The sequence below is a fragment of the Micrasema longulum genome, unplaced genomic scaffold (assembly GCF_059751315.1).
Source record: "Micrasema longulum isolate JH-2025_06_02 unplaced genomic scaffold, ASM5975131v1 h1tg001834l, whole genome shotgun sequence".
Lineage (NCBI taxonomy): Eukaryota > Metazoa > Arthropoda > Insecta > Trichoptera > Brachycentridae > Micrasema > Micrasema longulum.
Window position 1 is genome coordinate 128748 of NW_028279008.1, and position 26854 is coordinate 155601.

Consider the following 26854-nt stretch of genomic DNA (forward strand, 5'->3'; position numbering starts at 1 on the left):
CCAATAATCTAAAACCATCCAAATGATTACTTACACAAAGTGATAATTTTTCTCTAAACCACGATTTATATACAAAACAAAAATACCTATACTTATGTTAGATTGTTGATAGAAAATATTGTGATTATATATGGTACGAGTTTAATATGCAAATGCGAATTGAATTATTTTAATCATAACGACCGTGTTCAAGTCAAAGTTTTTAAACCACAATTCTGTAAAACGGAGTATCATTATTTCAAATGCGTTTTAGATAATTTGCTTAGGTACATATTCTAGCAAAAGGATTTTAACTGCAAACGTTTTTTTAATTAAACATGGTAAACTTTAATATAATGTTGATAATATTAGAGATTTTTATACAAGCTAATTACTGAGCAAGTAGCTTGGTAATTTCGAGCACGAATAATAAACATCAGTGGCTTATTAAAAAATATATTTGCTAAACAATGTTTGACTACGTCCAAATGCTTGCAGACTGGCTGGATTTCCTCCCTAGGGAGTTGTTCATATTTAAATTTCAATAAAAATAAAATTTAAATATGAACAACTCCCTAGGGAGGAAATCCAGCCAGTCTGCAAGCATTTGGACGTAGTCAAACATTGTTGAATTACTACCTGGTAAAAGAAGAAGTAAAAAATTGGAAAATTGTTTTCAGGCGTTGCCTAGTAGGTGATTTGGTTCAGCCGGATGAATCTCACCCACGTGATAAAGGTTTCAGCTCTTTTACTTCACAAAAGTCAACGGATGGAAGAGTTGAGGAAATATGGATGTTCAAACGTGGGCAGAATGGTGAATGTTACACAGTGTGTAAAGTGGCCACTTAAACCAGCCAATGACAGGTCATAAACCCTGTAAGTGCCTAGACTTCCATATTCCCCTCTCAAAAATGTTTTCCATCTCAGTTGAAATAAATGTATATATTTGTTAATTTAATAAACTATTTAACTAAGCCAAATAAAAAAAAAAATATTTTTACGTATCGTATTATCAGAGCTGTTTTATTAAAATGTTGTATTTTTTAAATTCAACCTCATGGTGTAATGGTCAGCGTGTTTTCCAACCATGCAAGAGGTCTCAGGTTCGATTCCCGACAGTCCCTGGACTGGTACCTGAAGCGAAAGACTGATCATATTACCTTCATGTAACAAAATTGATCGATATATGCTGCGATTGGTGTACCAATCCAGTGCCCTATGCACCATTAGGTGCAGAAAGGGAATGATGACGATTTTCGATATTACTTCCCAAGTGACGTCTCAAGTTCTCATCCGCTCCTTTTCATTTAATTCTACCGATTGCTTAATTGACGGTAAGTAAACCGGAAGTCTTCCACAACTCTTTTATCATTGGTTGATTCATATGAACTAGTGACGTCGTTCAAAGTAGTTCCTTTTTATTAAAAAAAATTTTCGTGCATTTTCAAGAAACTTTGCATTGCAATTTAATGCTCTATTTTTTACCGCGCGTAAGAAAACCTTTTTTGTATTTAATTTCCCGTCGGGCTGAAGATCCTCAATGGAGACCAATAGTGACGGCTTGTTGTAGTTTTGGTTTATGTTGACACTTCAGTTGCGTGTATGTACTAATGTAGTGTATAATATATTATTACATACATATAAAACATAGCTTCTCCATCCCTGTTGTGATTTACATATCGTAATGACTCCCAAGGGCGTGAAATCCAGTCTTTTGTTTACGCACATTTGGAAAAACTTAAAATATTGAAATAACTTCTGTCGTTTAAATGCGTCATTCTTAGAGATTTCCAGTAATCCGGCAGTGCTCTGGTCAGATATCTGCCAGATTACCGAGATACCACTTTATAGTGTATGGCTTTTCTGGTGAATTAACTTATACATACATATACGATTGTGGTAGCGTTTGAATGATTATTCTTGGATGATTTTTTAAAAATATCCGTCCATAACACTCAATGAAGAAGTCAGCAGCCTCGCGAAACTAACGTCAGGTCGAGATGTACAATTGTGCATTTAATCACTGACGTCGGTATTTTGCACTTGACAGACAAAAGTAAACAAACCAGAAATGTCAACTTGCCCCACGTCGCAACTTACCCTAGACCACCCTATTTATAACAATAACGCGTCACAATATTATTGTCTTTATTTTTAAATATTTGCACTTATAATCTTTTATTTGTGTTTTACAATTCACATTCGTTTGTGAAAAGGCTAAAGCGAAATGGGGTAGTTTACGCAAAAGGGATAATTTTCCTTTTGATAAATCTCCTAGACCAAAACCGAAACGAAAAGGATAATCAAGCGCTCTTGCATATTCTTTTGTGGTTATTTGCATGGCAAACATTCCCAGAATATTATGTACAGTAAATGTAAATGAAAACACCGCTGTGGCTAATGACTGGGTATCTCATTGCTGAAGACGGACCAAATGAAGCGATGGTTGGGGGCGGGGGAGAGCGAGGAGGGAAAGCGGGGAAACTGTCCCGAGCTAACCGAGAAACATGTGCCATTACAAAGTTACGATCCCGACAAAATTTTTTTTTTTTTTTTTTTTTTATTTTTTTATTTTTTTTTTATTTAAATTTTATTGATAAACCCTTACGGGTTACATACATTTAACAAAATATTTTCACTTTTAAAATTCAAATTCTACTGTTAATAATAATATTTTTAACATCTTTTGTAAAGGTTGCCTGAGTCTTTTGTTTAGTTTTGTCTGGTAGTTTATTGTATAATTTCAGTCCATGGTTTATAAGTCTCGATTGTCCTTTTCTCGTTTTAAAAGATTGTATATGATATTTTTCTGAAATTCTCGTATTGTGTTCATGTTTACTACAATTTTTTTCAAGTTTTAATTCTTCGTCTACAATTACATCAGTGGCTAATTTATGAATAAATTTTAAAGATTCTAGTTTAAAGAGTTCAGTTACGTTTAATTGTTTAGTTTGTTCAAAAAGTTCTTTAGTTGCTGTTAGATAGGGAAGGTCATATACTAACTTTAATATTTTATTTTGCTGTCTTTGTAGTCTGTTTATGTCATTTTGATATCCTGTTCCCCATAGTAGTTGCATATAACATATTTTAGTTTTAACATATGCTTCATACATTAAAATTTTTTCCTTTATTGGAACAAAGTTTTTGATTTTAAAAAATAGACTCGATAAAGTTGCCACTTTGCTAATTAAATTGTTGATATGTATTGTCCATGTCAATTGTCTGTCTATTGTTAGTCCTAAATATTTAACATGTTCAATTTCAGTTAGTCGTTCATTATTTATGTAAGCATCTACTTTGTGACATTTTTTTCTAGATTCAAAATGGATAATATTGCATTTTTTTTCATTAAGTGTAAGTAAGTTTGTGTTTGTCCATTTAGTCAATATAGTAAGGTCTTCGTTTATGTCATTGTTTGTTAATACGTCTGTTTGATTTTTATAAAAAAGTCCAATGTCGTCGGCATACATAATAATTTTCCCTTTAAAATTATACAGTGATAAGTCATTAATATATAAAATATATAACAGTGGACCCAAAATAGATCCTTGTGGGACTCCAAAATTTACTGTTTGTATTTTACTTTTTTTTTCATTTACAAAGGTATACTGCTTCCGATTAGTTAAGTATGATTTTAATAGTTTGTATTCTTGAGATTTTACTCCTATATCATTTAATTTTTTTATCATGGTCTCAATGTGAACCGTATCAAAAGCTTTTTTAAAATCTAATATTACTCCTGTGGTTGAAATTTTAGCATCCATATTTGTTTGAATATAATTAATCAAATTTACTAGAGCGGTTCCAGTTCCTTTTTTTTCTTGAAAACCATGTTGGTTTAAGCATATTATATTAAGATTTTTAATATGTCCCATTAATCGTTTATGAATACATTTTTCAAAGATTTTATTAAATACAGTTAAATTTGCTATAGGTCTATAGTTACTAGGTTCCGTTCGATCTCCACCTTTAAATATAGGAGTTATTCTTGCAGTCTTTAGTTCTTCCGGGTAGATTCCTAACTTTATATGCATGTTAATTAATTTTGATACGACCGGGCTTAAAACATCTTTGAGATTTTTTACGAGTGAAGGTTTAATTTTATCATATCCTGGCGATGCATTTTTTTTAAGATTGTCAATTATTTTACACACTTCTTTTGTCGTTGTTGGTCTAAGAAAAAAGGTACTATTTATTTTTCTTCTTCGTTTTTCTGATATGTTTAGACATGGTCCATCTAATTTACTTGCAAGGTTTTGGCCTACATTGGAGTAATATTCATTGATAATGTTTGATATTTCTTCTTCATCATTTGTGAAAATCCCATCTTTTACATTCATTTCTTTTATACTAGCTGACTGCAATTTTTCTCCAGACTTGATATTTTTTATTATTTTCCAAAGTTTATTGCTGCTGCCTTCTGCTGATTTTATATAATTCTGGTAATATTGTTTTTTTGATTTTCTGATTTCATTTCTTAAATCTTTTTGAATATTTTTTAGTTCGGTTACAAGTTGACTGTTATTTCTTTCTTTAATCATTTTTTTATATACTTGATTTTTATTTTTTATTTTTTGAAATATGTTTTTAGTTAGCCAACCCTCCTTTATTGATGTTGTGAAGTTTCTCACCTTGGTTTTTGTGTTCATTTTTATTTCGTTTTGGATAATGTCTTGTAACTGTTTAAAACTATTAACTTCTTGTATTTTCGCCACGAGATTTTCTTTTAATTTGACATAATCTGTTATTTCTAAGGTGTATTTTTGTTTAAATATTTTTTGTCTTTCGATAGGTATATCTATATTTAGATAGAGTGCTCTGTGATCACTTAGTGGAGTATCTTTGTAGTCTATTGTATATTTAGCTTCTACAAAATTTGTTAATACATGATCAATAATCGAATTTTCTCCTCTGTGATTCCATCTTGTATATTTTTCAAGTGAAATTTCGTTAAGAATTACATAATTATTAGATATTAGGCTATTTACATATTCATTTGTTAGTACATTGTCTTTTTCTAATATATTGATATTAAAATCCCCAACTATTATTGTTTTTCCTTTATTTCCATACGGAAGTATTTGGGTTTCTAGAAGATTTATGAAACTATGTACTTCGGTTTTATTTGGTCGTCTGTAGATAGCACACAAATTTATTTTTTGTTTTATGAGACTTATTAAAACAATGTTTGCCATATCTCTGTTATTTTCAATATTTTTTGCTTCGTAATTTAAGTTTTTCTTTATGTACATTGCTACACCTCCTCCTCTACCTTCCCGGCAGGAGTTTATTACATTGTAATTATTGATGTCATATAATTCTGCTTCACTATTAGTGAGCCATGTTTCAGTTAGAATGATGAAATCGGGGTTTTTAAATTCACTTATTATAAGTGCTTTTAGTTCATCTATTTTGGGTTTCAGACTACGAATATTTATGTACAGTATTTTAAGGTTTTTAATGTGGTTATTTATTATAAAACTTGTTAGTTCAGGCTTTGATCCGGTTCTTTTTCCAAGTTTTTTGACCCACTAGAATTTTTTTTGTCTAAAGTATTATTTTCATTAGTATCACTGAAAACATTTAATATATATTCTTGTTTAATTATATCTATAATTCTGTATGTTTCTGTTTTATAAGCATTGTTGATGAAATATGAATTCATTTGGTCATTAAATATTGGGCCAATAAATTTAGCATGCTCAAATAGATTAGTTTTGTTTTTTATTTCTACGTTTAGTTTTGATACATTTAAGTTTTTATTTGTTGCAACCGAATGGACAATTACATTGGTATGCTTTAAGTTTTGGAGTATAAAGTAAAGATTGCTTAAAATATTAATAGGTGATTTTTCATGTTTTCCTGGGTATAAAAATACAAGATCATTTTTTGTTAGTTGTTTACACCCTTGAATAATTGTCGACATATAATTATCAATTGTTGCATCAGGAAAGATGTAACTGCTACACTGTACATTACTGAATATATTTTTTTCAATTTTTTTTCTAAGTCTTCTCCCTTCTTCATCTCCGAATATTAATATTTTGATCTTTTCTCCTGGTGGTAAAAGTACTTTGTTTATTATTTCAAGAGGTTGGTTTTCATAAAATATTTCACTATTTTTGGCCACATAATTATTTTCTTCATAATTATTCTTCTGTATTGTTAATTGCATTTCTTCTATATTTTTTTGCAATGTAAATATTTTGTCTTTTATTTCTTCTTTATATTTATTTAAATCCGTGATGAATTCTTGAGACATACGTTTAATCAATTTTGTATTTTCTTTGTACTCTAGTAATATTTGTTTTGTCATAATAGTATTTTCTTCAAATTGATCCTTCAATTTATTTATTATACTTTTATCTACATCTTGGGTTTGTTTACAAAAAGGACATTTGAGTATTTCTAAGTTATTTTTGTCATTTGGTGTAGGAGTAAGGGACCTTGATCGTAGATTTTCCAAGTTCATGTTTTTAGTGTTTCTTGGATCTTCCTTACGACATAAGGTGCATTTCCAGCTATCTCGGTAGATTTTCGACATTTTTTTATAATTTTCTGCTGTTGTCCCCGTACAGCTGTAATGGAATACTTCATAGCATCGACTACATTTTAGAGTTTTTTTTGGGCTCAAGCCACTATTACATATTTTACATTCCATATTAAGTTTTTTCGGGATATAAAAAATGTTTTTTTTTTTTTTTCTTGTTAAATGAATAATATTTTCACTTTCGAAAAATAAGTATATTAATCCTTATATTTCAAGTTAAAAATATAATTTATTGCGATATTTTTATTTTTATCATTATTTTTTATATCAGTTCATTTTACTTTTTTTTTCCATCTATTGAATAATTTTAATAGTACGACTATAATTATAATTAATTAGTTAATAATTATCCAATAGTTTTTTTGTTGATATCATAGATGGCACTATAAAATTACTTTTCAAATGGTTTTAATTGTTAATTATCAGATTTTATATTTTATAATTTTATTAGAACATTGTTTTTTTTTATCTCACTATTCTTTATAGAGTTAATTTATTTTTTATTTTTACACTAGAATGTTTTTATTTTATCACTTAAAAACACATTTTTGAAAGTTTTAATTGTTAACTGTCAGATTGTAATATTTTATCAAAAAGTTATTATTTCATCGATACTTAGTTTATTTGTTATTTTTACACCAAAACTACTCTTTCAAATTATTTAACTTTTTAAAAAACACCACTGTTTGTATTATTTTTCACTTTTATATACTTTAAAGAGGCACAATCTGTTGGAACTACTTTTAGAACGTCATACGTTTTTTAAATGTATTTATACAGTTTTTTTATATATGTACACTAAGTACAAAGTTTTTAAATTGAATTAAAATTTAATATCGAGTTATATGAATTTCCAGATAAGGGCACAGAACTGAGTCCAAGTGGTACTAAACTTGATCTACAGTATCAATAGTTGGTAGCGAAACGGATTTCAAGTCTCCTTTCGGTTCACCCCGTTGCTACCTACGAGAGGTTAAATTTTAACGACGAAAACTGAAAAATACACATTTCGTAATGAAGTAAAATGTAAACTTATAATCGTTATTCCGCACCTAATGACTTTTTCGTTTTACCGATACTCGTGAATCACGAAATAAGTATAATTGGATTTGCGCCATCGAAAGATAATGTTTTGCACGTAGAATTAGACCGCTTTATGGAGATTGAAGGGCCATACATTCGGGTATTAGAGTATTTGGGGAGGGTACATTGCTTATAACAATTTTTAGGGTTTAAATAATAACTACCTGAGAGCATTTACGCTTTTACGATCACTCGATTCCCGCGTCCTGCCATTTGCTTAAATTTGATTTGTAGATAAACCGAAGTTTAAAAGCGAACGCGAAATATATCCGAAGCGTTTTAAAATGAAATTTACTGACCCGAAATAAATTATATTGCTAGATTCATCTGCAGATTAAAAAGAACTTTACCTAGTAAAAAGTTTAATCCGAGAAAATCGTACATAAAAGAACAAAGGGCTCAAATACGATGTAGGTATACAAACCTAAATTTAATCACATATTTGTCTAAAGGAAACGGACAAATTTTGCATGACTATGCTCCAACGTTCAGGAAAACTGGTTTAAATTTATCACCACTATTCTATGTCTGTTCACTAGTTAGATCATATCGTCTCCACAAAGAGCCACCAAGCATCTCGGTCGGCTGCCAGCTCCTGCGCATCATCCCGAGTTCGCGTCCCGTAGTTTTGACATGAACTGCCGACGAATAGTCATCATCGGACGTCTAGGACGTCGAGAACCTGATGTATTGTAAAGTAGGCAAGCGCGGCCAAGGCTGTCAAGGCCTCGATTGTGTTGGGAAGATAAAATTTATCTACAAAGTAAAATTAAGTTTTCTGTATGAAAAATAAAATATGTTTACATTTTTTTTCTAAATGTGTTTAATTACCAGTTACAAACGAAGATACTTTGAATTTTCATACAAATATACACACTTGCGTACATAAATATCGATATTAGTTTATATCGTCTCAGTATATACCGATGAAGATAGCCGTTCATAATCGCGGCCCAGGAGGCACCCGCATCGTGTATCGTGTGGCCCAGCCAACCGTACCACCTCCGCTTGATGACAGTTGTCACCGGAACTTGCTGTGTCCGTTCGTTTATTTCTTCATTATCAAAAACGTTTAATTATTTTTTTAAAATAAAAATGATTGAATTAACATACTTTAACAGCGAGGTACTTTTGTTTTTAATTAAAATTTTCTCGAGAAAAGGTTTGGTAAGTAATTACACTGGTTATGCATAGAGGTCCATAGGCTTTACAAAAGCGATGCTACTTTATAAATAATCCCCATACTATATTAAGTCCTCGTAACGACCGCCTCGCCAGGCTTCTCCGTAGGTTCTGTGGATACGAGTATAATATATAAGTTATGTTGGGATTAAGTTGTTATAAATTTTGAAAAACACGAACATTTATTTTACACAGAAATAATATTAGCCTTTAAAAGGTAAACAAACAGCCTCGCTGTATCGAAATACTTCAGAACTTAAATGAAACATTTAATGTTGTATAAAATAGGTTTTTTCATAATTCAAGTGGGTATTCGACTTCATATCACGTTTATTATCATTACATTTTTGATAATTTCATTAATTTATAGCGATTATTCAATGTTTGAAATAACCTAGCGTGTATTATGTTCAAGGCATATGAACTATTGATTGAAAATGTAATTAGAGTGAAGTGTAAAACTAATAAATAATATAATCTTTATGTAACAAATTATCGATATTTGCTAAAGTAATAAGTGCAGTTATTAGTCATAAATAACAAATTACCGTGATCGTAGAACAACGACACATGTGATTTTCTTCAACTTTACATGAGAGAGGTTTAAAATGTTTTTTTTCACTTTATGTCACAACTTGGTAAATATAAAAGTACATGATTTGATAATTGCGTTCGTTAAATAATATGTTTTATTATTTTTAAACCCGGAAAACAAAGCCTTTATTCAAACTTCAGTCAGTGCCTCATTTTTCGCATATCCGTTGTTGTTCTACAATCAGGAACTTCAGCCCTACGGGAAATTGGATACAAAAAATGTTTTCTTACGCGGGGTAAAAATTGGAGCATTATATTGTACTGCAAAGTTTCTTGAAAATGTACAGAAAAAATAATCAAAAATATTTTGATAAAAACGCACTACTTTGAATGACGTCACTGGTTCATATGAATCAACCTATGATCTGAGAGTTATGGAAGATTTCCGGTCTTCTTGTCGCTTCTGGACCAATGGAAAGAACTGAATGAGAATAAGCGGAAATGAACCTCTGACGTTAGACGCGGAGTTATTTCAAAAATACAAAACTTTAAAAAATCGTAGCGCTGATAATACGATATATAAAAATTTAAAAAAAAATACTTAGTTTAACAGTCTATTAACAAATAAAAAAAAAATTAAAAACCACTTAACTTCCTCATTACGACGAAATATATATATATGACTGATGACATACCACACAACAAATTTGTACCGAAATTATTTCCAATGGATAAAGAGTTTTGCATATAAAATAGAACCAGAATCCTGGATGAGTGTTTTAGACTCGATGGTTACACTCCGGAAAAAATCTGAAAAAGAAAATCGTATGGATACAAGTCTCTCATATTATAGACGCTATTTAAGATGGAGTGGTTAAGCTTGTCAGGAACAAAAATATGAGGTGCAAGGCGATTCAGTGTCACTGATCACGTCTCTTTGTTTTTATTCTTTTCTGGGACCTGGCAGAGCGAACGTAATTTGAAAACCTCTGCTGACTGGTGACGTCACTACTGTTGTCAGTTGTCAGTCACATACACGGAAAAATGCATGACGGCACAACGACGTAAAAGAGAAAAGGATTTGTCAAATAACCCTTTATTCATTCTGCCGAATTCACGTTTATGTAAACTATAAACAAAAATATACGTTTCACGTAGAATCCGCTTGCAGAAATTGGATAGAATAGAATGAATAGGAAAAAAATCATTCCTAACAACCAGTGCGGGTAAAACGAGATAAAACTGTTAAGTTCGATTTCATAATCAATACTTGGAAAACTTTTTAGGAAAACAAAGTCATGTTAATAAATATATTTAATTAATTTAAATATTATTTTTATTTATTTTAACCGAGAGGGAAAACATTATTGAGAAGGGAATATGGACGTCTAGGAATTTACAGGGCTTATGACCTGTCATTAGCTGGTTTAAGTGGCCACTTTACACACTGTGTAACATTCACCATTGTGCCCATGTTTAAACATCCACATTTCCTCAACTCTTACATATGTTGACCTTTGTGAAGTAAAGGAGCTGAAACCTTTATTATGTGAGTGAGATTCATCCGGCTGAACTATTCTGTTGTCTTTTGACGTAGGATACACTATTTGCTTAAATCGTAACTTTAACAAAAAAAAAATACACGCGTATACGCTTTTCTATAAAACACGAAATTAAGATGAAGGAAATGATGTAGAAAATACATACTATTTTAAAACGCACTTCCACTCGAGAAAATATTTAGAAAATAAATATTCAGATAAATACCGTTCAAAGTATCGTTACATTCGTAATTGCTATTTCCTTAATTGAGAATAAACAATTGGCAGTTTCTAGCGCTGAGATTTGGTACGTGAACGTTGATCCAATTTAATAACAATAACTGTCCAATAGGTTGTTAGGAAATGAACGAAACATCATATTGTATACATTAAAACTATGTACATGATAATAAAATAGTGATTATATTTTATAAAGCTAATTCGTAAAGGTACGAGGTGTCTTTTTTTCAGACCTGTGGGCTTTCGCCGTCTGAAAAGGCCGTCGATGCCAAGCTGCACTAGGCGGGTTTATGGACACGGAAATAACAAGGAAAAAGGACTAGCTGGTAATCAGGCCTTCTGGAGGTATCTGGCGAAGTTCACATGCATCGATCAGAAGTGAACGTAGAAAAACACTATAATATAAAACGGTTAGATCCACATTCCGTTCTATCGAGGTGACGAAAGTAATAACTCCGTCTCCCTTTTCTTCATCTTGAACAAACTTCGTTCACCTAAATGACCTATCGTATTCGCCGGCCAAAAATTTCAATAAAGAATTATTCGTTTTTTTACACAAAGGTAATTTAATTTTCAAAGAAGTCGGAGATCTCTTTGTGAGAAATGAAATATTTCAAGTATTCTACGCCGATGGGCGAGAAAATGTTTTCTTCAAACTCCACAAGGATACTAACAAATGAAAGAAAACAAGGCGCAACTAAATATTTTATTATTCTTATAAATTGTGAGCCACCCAGTCTATTACGTTTATTTGGTAACCTGTTTACAAAAATATTTTTCTTATTTGTTTATTTCGTCGGGTTTCTGGCAAAAGTTGGTAACTACAGATTTTCGAAAAAGTATTTTTTTTTCTTGTTTTTAGATATAGAAAATAATATTTTATAATATTCAACGACAAACAACGATAACAAACCATCACGCCGTTTCCCCGTAAGGGTAGGCAGAGAGGATAGAACGCCACATCACTCTATCTTTGCATACAGATCTCGCTTCTCCTACATTCATACATCTTCTCATGCACGCGCGCCGATTATTACGACTTTTGACATGTCCATCTTCAAGTATTTGTTAGATTTGGTCATGCCAGGTCTTTCTCGGTCTACCTCTATTTCTGCATCCATCAACATTCGCATTGTAAATATTCTTAGCCGTTTATTCGCTGTCCATTCGTTCTACATGTCAAAACCAGCGCAGAGCTCCTTTCTTAATTTTTTCTATAATGCTTGTCTTCTTACATACGGTACGGATCTCAACATTTGTGCATCTATCGTACGTAGTTTTACCACACATTCGCCTGAGAGATCGCATTTCGACAGCATTCAGCCTATTTTCATCCCTGTTTTTCCAAGTCCATACTTCGCTCCCATACATCAGGATCGGGACCAGGACTCCGTTGTGAACTGCTAATTTTGCCTCTTGCGACAAACATTTATTTGCCAAGGTTGATTTAAGTGCTCCGTTCACTTTCACAGTCATTCCATCCCTAGTAAACATACTTCCCAGATACACAAATTCCTCTACTTGTTTTAGTATAACTCCATTCACAGTGAGTTCACATTTAGTCATGCTTTCATTTCTTTCAAAAACCATCACATTCGATTTATCGACATTCATCAGCAAATCGCTTCCCTTGCATACATCGTAGACCTTGGTTACCAAGAATTGCAGTTCCTCTTTGTTGTTAGCTAGAAGCACGGCATCGTATTTAACGTGTGGTTTTGTTTGAATTGTTGATTTGGGATGAGTTTTTAATTTTAAAAGTGTAATATCTCACAACTAGTAAAATGTAGTTACCGACTTGTGCCAGAAACCAGACGATTTATTCTGCTAGCATTTAATAATGCTTTTTTTGTGAAAATCACCTCAATGGCTTTCCCCAAGCACGTCTTGCAGCTAGGATGTTATTCTTATTAACTAGAAAAAATAAATATAAAAAAAAAACATCATCATCATTCCCTTTCCGCACCCAATGGTGCATAGGGCATCACATTGATACACCAATCGCAGCATATCTTGATCATTTTTGCTACATGAAGGTAAGATGATCAGTCGAACGGTTCAGGTGCCAGTCCAGGACCATGAAATACTGTATAAACACCTTTTTAAATAAATATTTTATATCAACCATGTCGCGAATCGAACCCCATACCTGTTACATGGTAGGCATTTATGCTGACCATTACACCACGAGGCCCACGAGTTTAAATTTTAGAAGGCGAAAGTCAACAGTAAAAAAATAATAATAATGTTAGTTACACAAAATTTATGTTCATTATTATATTTTTGTACCTTTTACATTATTTTTATTTAACTTTTTATTTTCTTTTTCTTTAAATTTATCTTGTTTCTATTAACTTTATTTTTACAACTGTGAATAAGTATATGTATTTTTATTTTATTTGCATGTTTCTAAATGCCTAAAAATTGTTAATTGCTTTTATTTTGATACCGATAGTGTACTTAATCGATATCTTACACCACTGCGGAAATTTTTTATTGACTGTTTTCACAATTTTCGTTCATATGTATTCTTATTTTTTTTATACAATATATGTAAAAAATGTTATTTTTTTCCCAAAAAAAAATAATTTTATATCAATATATTTAGGTAGATTTTTCTCAGTAACGTCTTTGAAATGCTCTTATTTACAGAAAATACTTTTATTTAGATTTTTAAAAAGGCGTTTTTGAAAAAAAAAAATAAGTATATAAAAAAAACACACGCTTACTTATTTGCTTACTTTTGATTTATTTTTACATACATTCGAGCGATTTACCAAACTAAAGCCTTAAATGTGTAACACGTTATGTTCGAAAATTCGTTAACATCAAAGCTCGGAGTTTAAATTTACGAAATAAAAAGTATGCGGTTAAGGAATTAAAATTGACGATGTGAATTTTCGCGAGCATGTGAATATTCAATAACGCAATTTTATTTTTGAGGAAACGCCAACTAGTTTTAATTTCCGGTACCTAACGTACCTCATAAACGCTGTTTACTAAAGCAGAATAATTTTGCAAACATTCAGGTTGCGTTGCGAGGAATTTTCCTAAATCGTTTTCAGAAATACAAAAAAGCATTTTGGAGTGGAAAAAATTAATTGAAAACGGTGAGATATATGAATAAGAAAGTCAGAAATAAATCCATACTAAAATTATAAAAGCGGAAGTGTGTTTGTTTGTATTTCCTTTACGTCTCAACGGAGCAACCGATTAACATATTTTTTGCATAGGGATAGCCAGAGAGGAGAGAAGTTATATAGAACACTTTTTTTTTTTCACGAATCAAAAAAGAATTCAACTAAAAAAATATATATCAATAATGAGCATTATTATTTGAAAATAGGTAGGCGGTAAGGTGATGCCAAAAGGAATCAATTTTGTTAAATTTTAAAAATTGACTTGATTCACAAGTTGTATTAGGTATTCAAAACATGTGTTCAAATATATTTTTTTATTTAACACTTTATTTACTTATACAATTTACAAATATATAAAGAGGGCATATTGTCTTAAGACAATTTCTTCCTACCTACTCAAACCGTTCCGTTTGAGAAAATTACAAATAAATACATGGACATTTTGAATCTTAAGATTTTATACGAAATTAAATCAAAGAGTAACAAAATAAAAATTTTTGAAAATTAACACTAAGAGAGGAGAGGGGATGGGAAGGAAAAAAGAAAGATAAAGGAACAACTTAAATATTTAGAAAGTGACATTTCAATCTTGACTTAAATGTAAATAAAAAGGGGCGTCTCTTACTTACATTAGTTGGTAGATTATTCCACAATCGAGCAGCTACTACTGTGAAAGAGGGGGCAAGAAAATAAGAGCAATAAAAGGGTATTAAAAGGGTTCTCTCGTTACTAGAACGAAGAAATAGTATGTGTTGTAATAGAGGTTGGAAGAGCTCTCTCAGATAAACAGGCGAAGTGGGATTATTAAAAATATTGTGAAGAAGTTATAGAATGTAAATGTTTCTTCTATGCCTGATACTGAGCCAGTGTAGTTGCGGGCGATATTCGGTTATGTGGTCGAATTTGCGGAGATCAAAGATATAACGTTTACAAACATTCTGCAATTGTTCCAATTTATCAAGTAATTCAGAGTTAGCATCTGGATAACATATATCCGCATCGATAACACCGAGAAGTGGAAGAAGTAAGCTCTGGACTAATGTTTGCCTGATATTAATTGGCAATAAATTCTATAATCTTTTAAGTTAGTAAATATAGAATAAGTCCTTTGTCATATTGTTATAAAGCTAAGCTCCTTATTAACAATTAAACATTGGTTAGTTTGATTTACTTTTTGTTTTGGTTTAGTAGTAGGATTTTAGATTAGTATTAGTACGAGTCAAAAAATTAATGCCAAAGTGGATTTGTTTGATTTTTTATGTTTGGGTTTTTTCACGTCGCAACGGTGCAAATGAACAACGCGATTTTTTAAATAAGGATAGCCGGAGAAGTGAGAAATGTCAGAGGCTACTTTTCATCCTGAAAAAATACAGCTCCTTTAGGAAAATGAATTCTTAATTGAAAAAAAATAATATTAAAACAAAATAACGATGCAACAAACATAAGAAAATATATACATGTACATATTCAAGCACCAATAAATGTTGTCATAACATAAAACTACATATGAATTAAATTATTAACAGATCATTAATTGTTACACTAAGATAACACTGGTCCGGAAAAAAATCGATACCTGACACCATTCCTGCATTCTTTGGTAAAATTACTTCCTGAATCCGAATAAAACTACCGTTTTTCCCCATCACCCACCGTTTTCGGGGAAGCCTCACCCCTATATTTTGTGAATCTTTGCTTTTAATTTTTGTATAAAATTGTAAGATTCAATATGTCCATGTATTTATAATTTTCTCAAACTGAACGGTTTGGGTAGGTAGGAAGAAATTGCCTTAAGGCAATATTCCCGAACTATATATGTATATATATTGTATATGTATATAAAGTGTCAAATGAAAAAAAAAATGAAAATGAAAAAAAAAAATGAAAAAATAAATAAATAAATATATTTATTACTTTTAGAAAATAATTTTGTGGCCACGAATTTGATTTGGAGGGGTGAAAAAGAATTATTTTAGCTGAAAGTTAGAAACTTCGGTTTTAAAACTTTTCCCTTCTTTAGCCCCACTGAAGAAATGTAAAGGCAATTTTTTTTTTTCATCTCTCCTAATGATCAAAAAGTGATAAAAATAGATGGGAGGGGTGAGGGTGATGGGTAAAAACGGGTGTCATATTCGGATCCAGGAGATTATTATACAAAAGAATTATCAGGAATGGTGTCAGGGTTGATTTTCAAGAATACCAGTGTAATCAGTCTAAAGCTTTAGGTGTCAGTCCGGGGACTATGGATTATTTTGGAAAAAACATAATATTTTAATAAATACTGCACGTAAACCTTGGCAAGGAATCAAACCTGGAACCTTCTGCATAATAAAACAATATGTTTATTAGGTACTCAATCAACGTATATGATACATACGATAAATAAATATCATTACACACAAACCATTAAATTTTATTCACACGTACACTGCATAAAAATATCAAAATTATAAAAAAAAAATTGAAAGGCATTTCTTCCAATGTCTTAACAACAAAATAATAAACAAGGAATAACATTAGGGTTTGAATTACACCTGATTCAAATTGACTATACATTCACAAAGCAATGTTAATTTTAATATACGCAGAGCCGAATATTTCACTCCCACGTATAAAAAATTCGAAGGCATTAGTGCAAGGCGAAAAAGCCATTAATCTAAAAAGATCAGCGGTAGAATCATATTTCACATTGATGGATAACTTTATTCATCAATAGAACGACGCTAACAATGTTTATGGCTAAATTAACCATTTTTCCCCATTTCGAAAAGAGCAGAAAATATCTATAAAATACATTTTCAACCAATGTTTTTTTTAGATTGGAATTTTGTTAAAAGGTCTAATAAAATTTATTATAAAATCATTTCACCGTGTGAAGAAAATATTTTCATAATGCACATTAAACTTATGATAGATATGAACTCTTTTTTTCTATGATTTATTTTGTTGCCATTTAATAATAATAATAGTTGGTTGGTTGGAAGAAATTGCCATTTGGCAATAAGCCCGCCAATGTACAAATAACATTATGTACAAAAAGTTAAATAAATAAATAAATAAATAATAAGGAATATTTTTGTGTTTTTTCAAAAATATTTTTTATTTCCTTTTTTAATTACTATAAAATAAAATACTATATAATCTTTTACAGAATATTTGATTTTTTCTTTCTAAAGTTACACAAAAATATTATAACTGTCCATTATTTATTATAGGAGCAAAAATTCATTAACATTTTCTTGTATACCCACGAACAGGCCATGCCTTTGTGGGATTTTTTGTTTACTATTTTTCTATTAATATGTATTTCATTGCTATGTAATTATGATTTATTTTTTTTATACTCTGTTTTATTATTATGTTTATTGTAAAAAAACAAAAAAAAACTATGTCTAAGTAAATACGGCCACAAAATTAATTTTTTTAGGTAAGTCCTACTTATTTATTTTACTTCGTGTAACATAATGTAAAGTACATTGGCGGGTTAATTGCCATATGGATTTTTTTAAATCCAACAAATAAAATAGAATAATACTAGTCTTCAATGAGACAAGAGAATGAAGAGAGGAGGAAAGAGGAGATATTTTGAAAGAGAAGGAATATGTTTGTTTATTCTGTTTCCGTCTGGATGAAGAATACAGTACTGTGTGTGATATAGAACCAAGACCCTGGAGTACTTTCGACTCTATAAATACTCGAAGGAAAAAAAATGTAAAAAGAAATCGGGTGGAGATAGGTGCACCTGTTAGTGAAGAAGCTGTAGGATTTGCTTACTATACTTTAAATCCTAGGTTCGATTCCTGGCTTTCCGTGGAGGAGAACGATTACAAAAATGAGTCTTTGATAATTATTTCAATGTTTCCAGAGTGGTACTCGAAGAGAAAGACTGATTACTTAACATTACGTGAAACAAAAATGATCGAAATACGCTGCAATTGGAGAAAATTATAACGTACTAGATGGCAACAGTCGGCTATCGCCTATTAACGTGACAGTGAGAGAGAAAGCAATCGGACGCAAGAGAGAAACAGGGCCTTACAAAACAATTAAGGACGCATGTGTATTCCTTTCCAAACGACGCCGACGTATGTCTTCTGCTACTGCTGGCGCGCTGAACATTGTTAAGAACAACGAAAGAGCATTGGGTGGATTCATTAAACATTGTTTTTTTAATTATTTCACATATCAATAGGCAGGTAAAAATACGAATCAGTACACTATGAGGTCAACTAATCTCCACTCAATTTCTTTTAGAAAAATTTTCCCTCGCGAGTAGAAACTAATTAAATGAAACCAAAAAGAAAATAATAAATATGTAACCCACCCTAATTTTACCGGACTGAGTGAATTTGCGCGATACGTGTAAACGGACCCGTACATAACAGACTAAATCAATCATTTTAAGACTATTAATATTATAGATGTATGCATAATTTCATGCATTTAATATGACAATAAAAATGAAAATATATAAAATTTCGAAAGGTAGTGTGAAGCTTGCCCTGGCAAAAAAACGTAATATTATATTATAAACGAGGTTGTTGACAACTCACCACAGTTCGGATAATGTGGGATCCTCCTACTAATGGATGGTCTCGGGTTGTACCTTTGACCTGAGTATTGCGAGCCTACCGACGTAATATTATTACAATATTTCTGTATTATGAAACTCCAGAGTAAATGCCCACCTGGATTCGTTGATTTAAGTTCACGTTAATCAAAACTTGCCTAACTTTCCGAATGGAAAATGAGGTTCGTATTTGGAAAATATGAATGTGGAAATTACATTTATCTACATTTTTAATTAGTTTATGCGTCTCACGTAAAATAGTTCACATCAAATGCACCTGTATGATCAAAGCGGTATTTTCTCTGTTACGAAATTAAATCATGATTGAACGAGGAATTAAAACCGTGTTTAATTTTTTTGATTCCGCGATTGCAATTTAGTTTCTCGCTTAAAAGAATCTTGTTTTATTTTTCAGGGATTAAAAAATTATTCTAGAAATACTTCAGGGAATGTATAAAACGAGTTTTACAGATCATTTATTGTAAGATGATATAGTAATCAATCTCAAATGTTAAGAATGCTAGAAAATTTAATCTAAGACCGTGTGTTTGTATAAAAGTCTGTTAAGAAAACCAATTTTTAATGACTTTACAAGAGTTCACCAAAGTTTCAACTAAAAAACGTTTTACGTACAAAGCTGTCTAAGGTTAAATTCAATTATAAAATAGTTTGAAACAGTTAGCATAAAGAGTAAGAAATAAAATGAAAATGTTCTTTGAAAGTAACGAAAAAGAATGCAAGATCACAGTGTACATTTTTATAAGTATGCATATTGTATATAATGTAAGCGTAAATAATATTTGCGAATTTCTGCATTTAGCAATGAATATTCTGGTACTTCGGAATAACGTAATTACTTAATACTGTTGAAAACACTCGAGTTTATAGCGTGCCTTTCTGAACAGAGGACGAATGCGATTTAAAATGGTCGGAATATCCACTGATGACACAAATTCGCGAAGCTTGACCCGACTCGAGGACCGAGAATGGCAATAATTGACACTAAACGGCTTCCAACCAACCGCTGTGGCTTCTCAACTAATCTTGGCTTTTAGTGGACCAGAGTAAAGAGTTTGCAGTTTCGTGCCAACGGGCATATAACTTACATCTTGTGCTGACAAAAACACGGGATTTCTACTGTGGCTTCGTTTATGGGATAAGTGAATGGCACAAGATATCAGCGAAACTCAGCAATCGTATCATCATCGTGTATAGAAGTATAATATGTAAAAGCAAATGAAACTTGTCGTTTAACAAATGTTTTACGACTTATCTACAATAAATGAAATGAAACAATGTTCGACAAATACAATAATCATTTACTTTAAATTGATCTACTTTAATCGGCTAATCTAAAATCGATTTTTTTTATATGTCATATCCATAATGATTAACAAATAAATTCACCTCCCGCGATTAAGAAAATATAATTGATTAATCAATGGTTTTGGTTAATCCGCTTGGAATCGAAACTCTAGTTAAATGTAAATTCATATTAAAATAAATCATACGGAAGAAGACAATGACTCTTATTGAATTGAATAAACGACGTTTTGTATTGGTGTCAACATATGTAAGTTGTGTCCCTTTTTTCCAAATAGAGAGAACGAAAAGACAAAACGAAAAAAAATATAGAAGAAAACAGTCAATAATGTATTCTCCATAGAATTAAGAATAGTCCAGAAGGAGCGTACAATCATATTTGAATACATCGGACTGTGTCCAATAATTCCCCCACTCCAGCTTACTTTCGCCGCGCGTATTCGTGAAGTCGCCGGGTAATGTTGCTTGATGGGAAAAAAAAATCATAACACAAATGTAAGGTAAAAAAAAAGTAAGCTGTTAATTTCTCTAAAATTTTACTGTGCACGCGGAAACATTGATTGACACAACAGAGTAGATAAGTAAAGGGTCATTTAATAAGAGTAATTAAATGAGTAACTTTGAACTTAAAATATAAAACAAATTTTATTTGACATAAAACGGATATTTTTATATCATGTTAAATAATATTTGACGTTTTAAAGATAATGTCGTTCAAATGTCCTCCACGGTGTTGTTTAATCCGAGGTCTAATTTTCATTAGTTATTTTATTAGATGAGCAAAGTAGGGTAAAAAAATTCTACCCTAGCAACACTAACAAAATTTCCATTTTGTTTCTTCGACAATGTGACAGATGGAAAAATAATTTAATTTTTAAGTAACGCATTTGTTATATACACATTTATTTGCAAATTACAGATGAAATGTGATTGCATCCTGTTTCTTTAAGATCCTAGCAGTATTTCTAAACTTTAAAAGGACACAACACGGCATACTTAAATTCAAATCAGGAGTTGCGTACTGAGCGACGTCTACAATGAAACTAATTGGTCAAAACGTAAACCTACTCATTTATGAGTAGTTGAGTCGCCTTCTGTTTGATGTGCGTATGCGGTTTCTGGACTATCCTTAATTCTATGGTATTCTCCTTCATTATTTTTTAGCAAATTAGTGAATAATTCATAGCACCGTACACTGTGCGTATATCGTGAGCCGCTTTGGCAGCCTTATCCCTCGATTGATCGCGAAGAGGAGATGTCGTAAATGCTCACTTTCGTTTACTTGACATTCCAATTTGAAGGCTTGTAATCAAATGTAACGTAAAAGCATGCACAATATCTTGTAGAGCAGAAAATTTTCATTCTAATGACTTGTAACCTTTTCCATTTTGTTTCAATTTGGTGCTTATTTTTAAATTTGGAAAAAACTAACACAAATTATTTTACCACCTAATAGAAGACGGGGATTGTTTATTTTTTATCAGACAAATGCGTTTTTTTGTACGTGTAGTAAGGTTACTGCAGAAACGTGTATGTGGTTAAACAAAACTTTTCTTTGTAAATATGAATAAAAATACTTTGTTACAATATTATGCAGTTAAAGTACTCAGTTGTACAAAATGTGCATTTTGAAAAGTTACGTAGTTATAGTGTCTTTTATCCGTTTGTACGCGATTCGTGTTCGGAGGAAATAGCTAGCGGCAGTACGGAGTATTATTATATATATGTAGCAATGGAACAACTCGAGATTATATCCGTGATGGGTAAGCTCAAGAGAGCGATAAACCTCATACAGAAAAATATTATTACTGTTCTACTATAACTGTGACTTTTCATTTTAAAAATATCATAAAAATTCTCTTGTTCCGACTGGAACGCTTTCAATGGCTTTTGGCAGTTAATTTGTTAGGTATAAAATATGCACTTATGATCAAATTGAAGTGATCATGATATACAATGGAAAAATTATCTACAGAATGTCGTTAATTTGAGAGATTTTCTTACTGACGCTGACTGTGGAAATTGACATGAAAGTACACTAAAAAGGCAAGCAGATGATCTCCGTCTTCATTCTCCTTCGGCCCCCGTAGCCGCCGCTTGAGAAGTAACAAGTCTAGAGAAAAGTAAAGCAGCATCAGGTGACTAGAATTATGTAGAGTATTAAAGCGAGTCAGGGGCGCCTGGCGTAAGTTCCTACTCTTCACTTCTCACTGCGCCTGACATGCTCCGCTGGAATAACAGATTGATTAATGATGTCGGTAAAATCATTCTCTCGTAGGAAGAACAAAAAGCTGTATTTTAATATTCATGGCAGAAATGACGGGGGTTGAATAGACCGAAGTTGAATAGTTTCCGCGAACACTTTTTATAGAAAGCAAAAATGATTTGGGTGCGTTTTTACGCCATGTTTCAAATTACAGACGAAATTGCTTTAACTTTAAACTCGAGACGAATTCGTTTGTGTCGGGAAATGTAAGCCGTCTATCCAAACTTCCCTCGCGCGATGGTTTATTGAGTGGCCCTCGGAAAACATTCGCTGTAAAATAATTTAAGTTAGTTTCTTATGATTCAGTATTCCCAACAACTTAATCTTAGTAGATATCGTAAATTATACCGAAACCATAAATCTGCCGAGGCTATCACGGTACGCGTAATCAGAAATGTGAGATTCTAGTTCAAAATGAATGCTGGAGGGAGATAAACAGAAATTAATTACTATTGTTCGCGAAGGAAGCTAAATAAAAATAAAACTTCGCTCTAAATGTATTCTAATTCGAACGGACGCGAAACGATTCGGAGAAATATTATTTCGGACGATTCGCGAACTAGAGGTGGAAAAGGCAGATTTTGGGCTTCGGCTCTCTAATAATATATCAATCAATCATCGAGTAACAAACATAAGAGATTTAAACATAAATAAGGTCGAATGCTTACCCTCTTTCTCGTCTCGTAGTCGAGTGCTCCGGCAACATAGATGGCGCCCGTCATGTTCTTCACGGCGAAGGCGCCTCCTATGTTCCCGCTCGTGATCTCATATCGAATACGCGACGCTGAAATCAAAACAAATAAGCTTAATACTTATTGGAAATATAAATGCGATATAAAACTATTGTTTAACTACTAACTACTTTTAAGAATTCGAACCGGCGCAGCGTCTCGGTTGCTCTAAATTTTTCCAATAATACACAACTCAACAATTAGAAATAACAATCAATGAATCAAACAGTAGATAACATCATACGCTACTTAATAAAATAAAAAACATATAATTATACTTGTATATTTAAGTTTTGTTGATATTTGTACAAATAAAAACAAACAAACAAGCAATAAACAAACAATCACGCCATTTCCCAATACGGGTAGACAGAGAGGATAGAACGCCATATCACTATGTCTTCTATGTCACTCTCGCTTCCTTTACATTCATACATCTTCTCTTGCACATGCGCCGATTATTCCAACTTTTGACATGTCCATCTTAAAATATTTGTTAGATTTGGCCAATCATGCCTTTCTCGGTCTCCCCCGATTACTGCATCCATCAAAATTCGCATCTTAAATATTTTAAGCCATTCTTTCGCTGTCCATTCGCTCTACATGTGCAAACTTACGAATAACTTCGGTCTTAATTTTGTCGATAATGCTTATCTCAGCCTTACATAATGTACGGATCTCGACATTTGTGCACATATCGTACATAATTTTATCACACATTTGCCTGAGAGATCGCATTCCGACAGCATTCAGCCGACTTTCCTCCTTGTTTTTCCAGTGCCATAAATTAGAGCCGGCGCCACAAATACAAATACGTTTTATTATATTGAAAAGCTAACATATCCTAACATAACTTAATTTAAACAGATTTGGTATATTACAAAGTAACTCCATAACAAACTTACAAAGCAACATTGTTTTTGGTAACCAGAAAATTCATCGTCGACCGGCAAATAATTATTAATATAAAAACAATATTAATAAAAACAGCAATATAAATAGGCACAGAGTATATTTAGGTGGTGGGATGATATTTTACTTAGCGTTGTACACTTGGCTAAGTAATGTGGCGGTCATTATCATCAGCGTTATGTCAGGGCCGACATATTATAATCTACTAATGAAGTTTAGGCACACGATGTTTAATAAACATTCTGCACTTAGATTATGTACATAACATAACGAGCCTAATGCGCCGCATCAAATTTCCAGCATTATGTATGTACAAATGGACACGTACACATATACATAGAATGAAGTGAGATCACTCGACCCTAAGAATTATTAGTTTATTCGCTACGCCGTGCCATTGGGAGCGAGTACTTCCAGCTTTTGCAGCTTTAATGAAAAAGGATAATTTTATTCAATAGCGGTCGAGGCGCGAAATTAAAGTTTAAATAAGGGAAGGATGGTAGAAGAGATAGCGATGTTTATGACAATGGGGAAAAAACAATGTCGTCCGTAGTCGTATTTCATTTGACCCGGTCGTCATGAAATTCCAATGAAGTCCAGTGGAGTTCTATTTTGCACTAGAAGCGGTTCGGAATCCCCCTACCCCGTTTTATGTGCTCCGGGTATTTGTGCAATCGTAGGCCTTCGTCGCATTACGAAAACACAATTTTTAATACCTACATATATATAATCTTGGATCTTTTTCCATGATGACATAACTGTTAATAACTAGTAACTCTTCGGGATAGATCTTCCCGCTTTTCGTAGATTTCTTTGCCATTAAAACAGCGTGAGATGAAGACGAATTAGCATGTTTATCTTGAAATATTGTATGTTTATCATGTTCTTGAATGTATTGTATACTATTATTTTATTGTCCTTATTTGTCTTTGCTACAAAGTTTTATATTATTTTTGTTCATTCTTGTCCATTTGTTTCCTCGTATAACTGTTGTGATTGTCTGAGGCCGTATATATAGTAAATAAATAAATAGAAAGGTATTATTTGAAGCAAATAAGATCTGTATGAAGCTGTATTGAAAAACATCGAAATAGGTGATAGAAATCTAATAAGATGCAGTAAAATTATAATTTTTGTTATGATAATTATTATGTACGTCTTATTTGGCGACAGTTATGCAAATAATAAATTGATTATCTTTATATATATAATTCCTCTGTACGTGTGATGTCACCGTACTCCTGAACAGATTTACGTGTGGTTTTCAGAGAAATATAGATCTTTGCGCTGCGCGTGTTCGTAGGTATTAAAATCTTCAATCGAATAAGTAAAAAAAAAGTTAGGAGAATAAATGTTTTATTCATCGATCTACCAGGGTTGCATTCAAGGAGAATGTATTTACAAAAAATGGAAAGATGTTGTCTTTTTGTGTATAAAAAAAAGTTTGTTTTTGAATGTTAACGAACAGCATTTGTTTTTTGGGGATCTTAATCAGATCCATTCCTTAAATTCCTTATAATTTCTACCCAATTATTTATTTTTACTGGATTTTTGGTAATACTTAAATAACATTAAATTCAATACATTATAAAAAATCGTTTTCCTACATAAGTACACTCCTTTGCTGGTGAAAAGACCGGAGTTATACGTTTGCAAAAAAAATGCCATATTTGAAAAAATATTTATTTTATGCTTTGGAATTAAACCATAAACAAGTACCTAGGTACCTACTTAAATCCAATATTTGAATATTAAAAATTTTTAATTATGGAAATTAATCACAAAAAAGTACCTAGGTACCAACCTACTTATCAATGAAAAATCTTTTTCCAAGCTTATAGCAGGCAAGCTGACGTTCAGGCAGGACAACGTCTGTCGGGTCCGCTAGTTTGAATATAAAAAGACAGCAGTAGATATATACATACAAGTAATTTACTATATTTTAAAGTGTTACTCAACAATAAGAAAATGTACGCGCAACGAATAAATCTACTAAAATAATAGAATTCTTCATAAATAATAATGAAAGAGAAAAAATATAATTTTTACAATAATTTTGTGATTTTAATTAATTAAAAACAATATTTGTACAACCCAATATTATTAATGTAACCGGAAAGTAAATATTTTTACGTACATTTTTATTACCAATAAGATAAAAGGATTAATCTGATATGGTTCGGAAAGCTACCGTTTTAAAGCCAATTCTAAAGTGATTAACATTAACAAGGATTTAGTATTCGGGAACCAAAATGCTGTGAAGACCAATCTTATCGAGGAGTACCTACTATTACAGTAGATCGCTATATGGTGGGATGTTTAAAGCACTTTGAAATGTATTCGGCAATATTGGAGGCGGACCAGCTAATGTAATTTCAGATACACCCATTCACTAGCAAAATACTACTTAATCCGTTTAGCCAGATTACCTCCTGAAATGGCAAATGTAATTACAGCGAGTATTAAATAAAACACGTTCATTTGTAACACACGAGTCATTAGGTTTCTTAGGTCAGTTACTGTGATTAATTTACATGAAAAATTAATAAGTATGTATTATATTTGTACAGACAATCTGTCTTGGGATAAAAATTATAATTGTTCAAAATATCTTTGTGCCCCTAGCACAGCCACATTGTTTTGTTGAGAAATATGTAAATTGTTTGAATAATGACAAGGAATAAATTTAATACAAAGTTCAAAGACCTACTTAGAAATGTCACGGCCAGAGAAATTACTATGTATGAGTTATCGTATCAGTTTCACTGAACGAATTTTCCCTTTATTAAGGGGTAAACACATA

General features: G+C 31.7%; 1 protein-coding gene across 5 annotated transcripts in view; it reads right to left on the reverse strand.

Moving 5' to 3' along the window:
• CadN2 (Cadherin-N2) overlaps positions 1 to 26854 on the reverse strand; it is a 109941-nt gene that overhangs the window by 17724 nt on the left and 65363 nt on the right. For all 5 annotated transcript variants that reach the window (XM_088238196.1, XM_088238194.1, XM_088238197.1 and 2 more), the window contains one exon: positions 23077 to 23192. In XM_088238196.1, coding sequence (XP_088094322.1) covers positions 23077 to 23192 — 116 coding nt within the window. The remainder of the gene's footprint in view (positions 1 to 23076; positions 23193 to 26854) is intronic.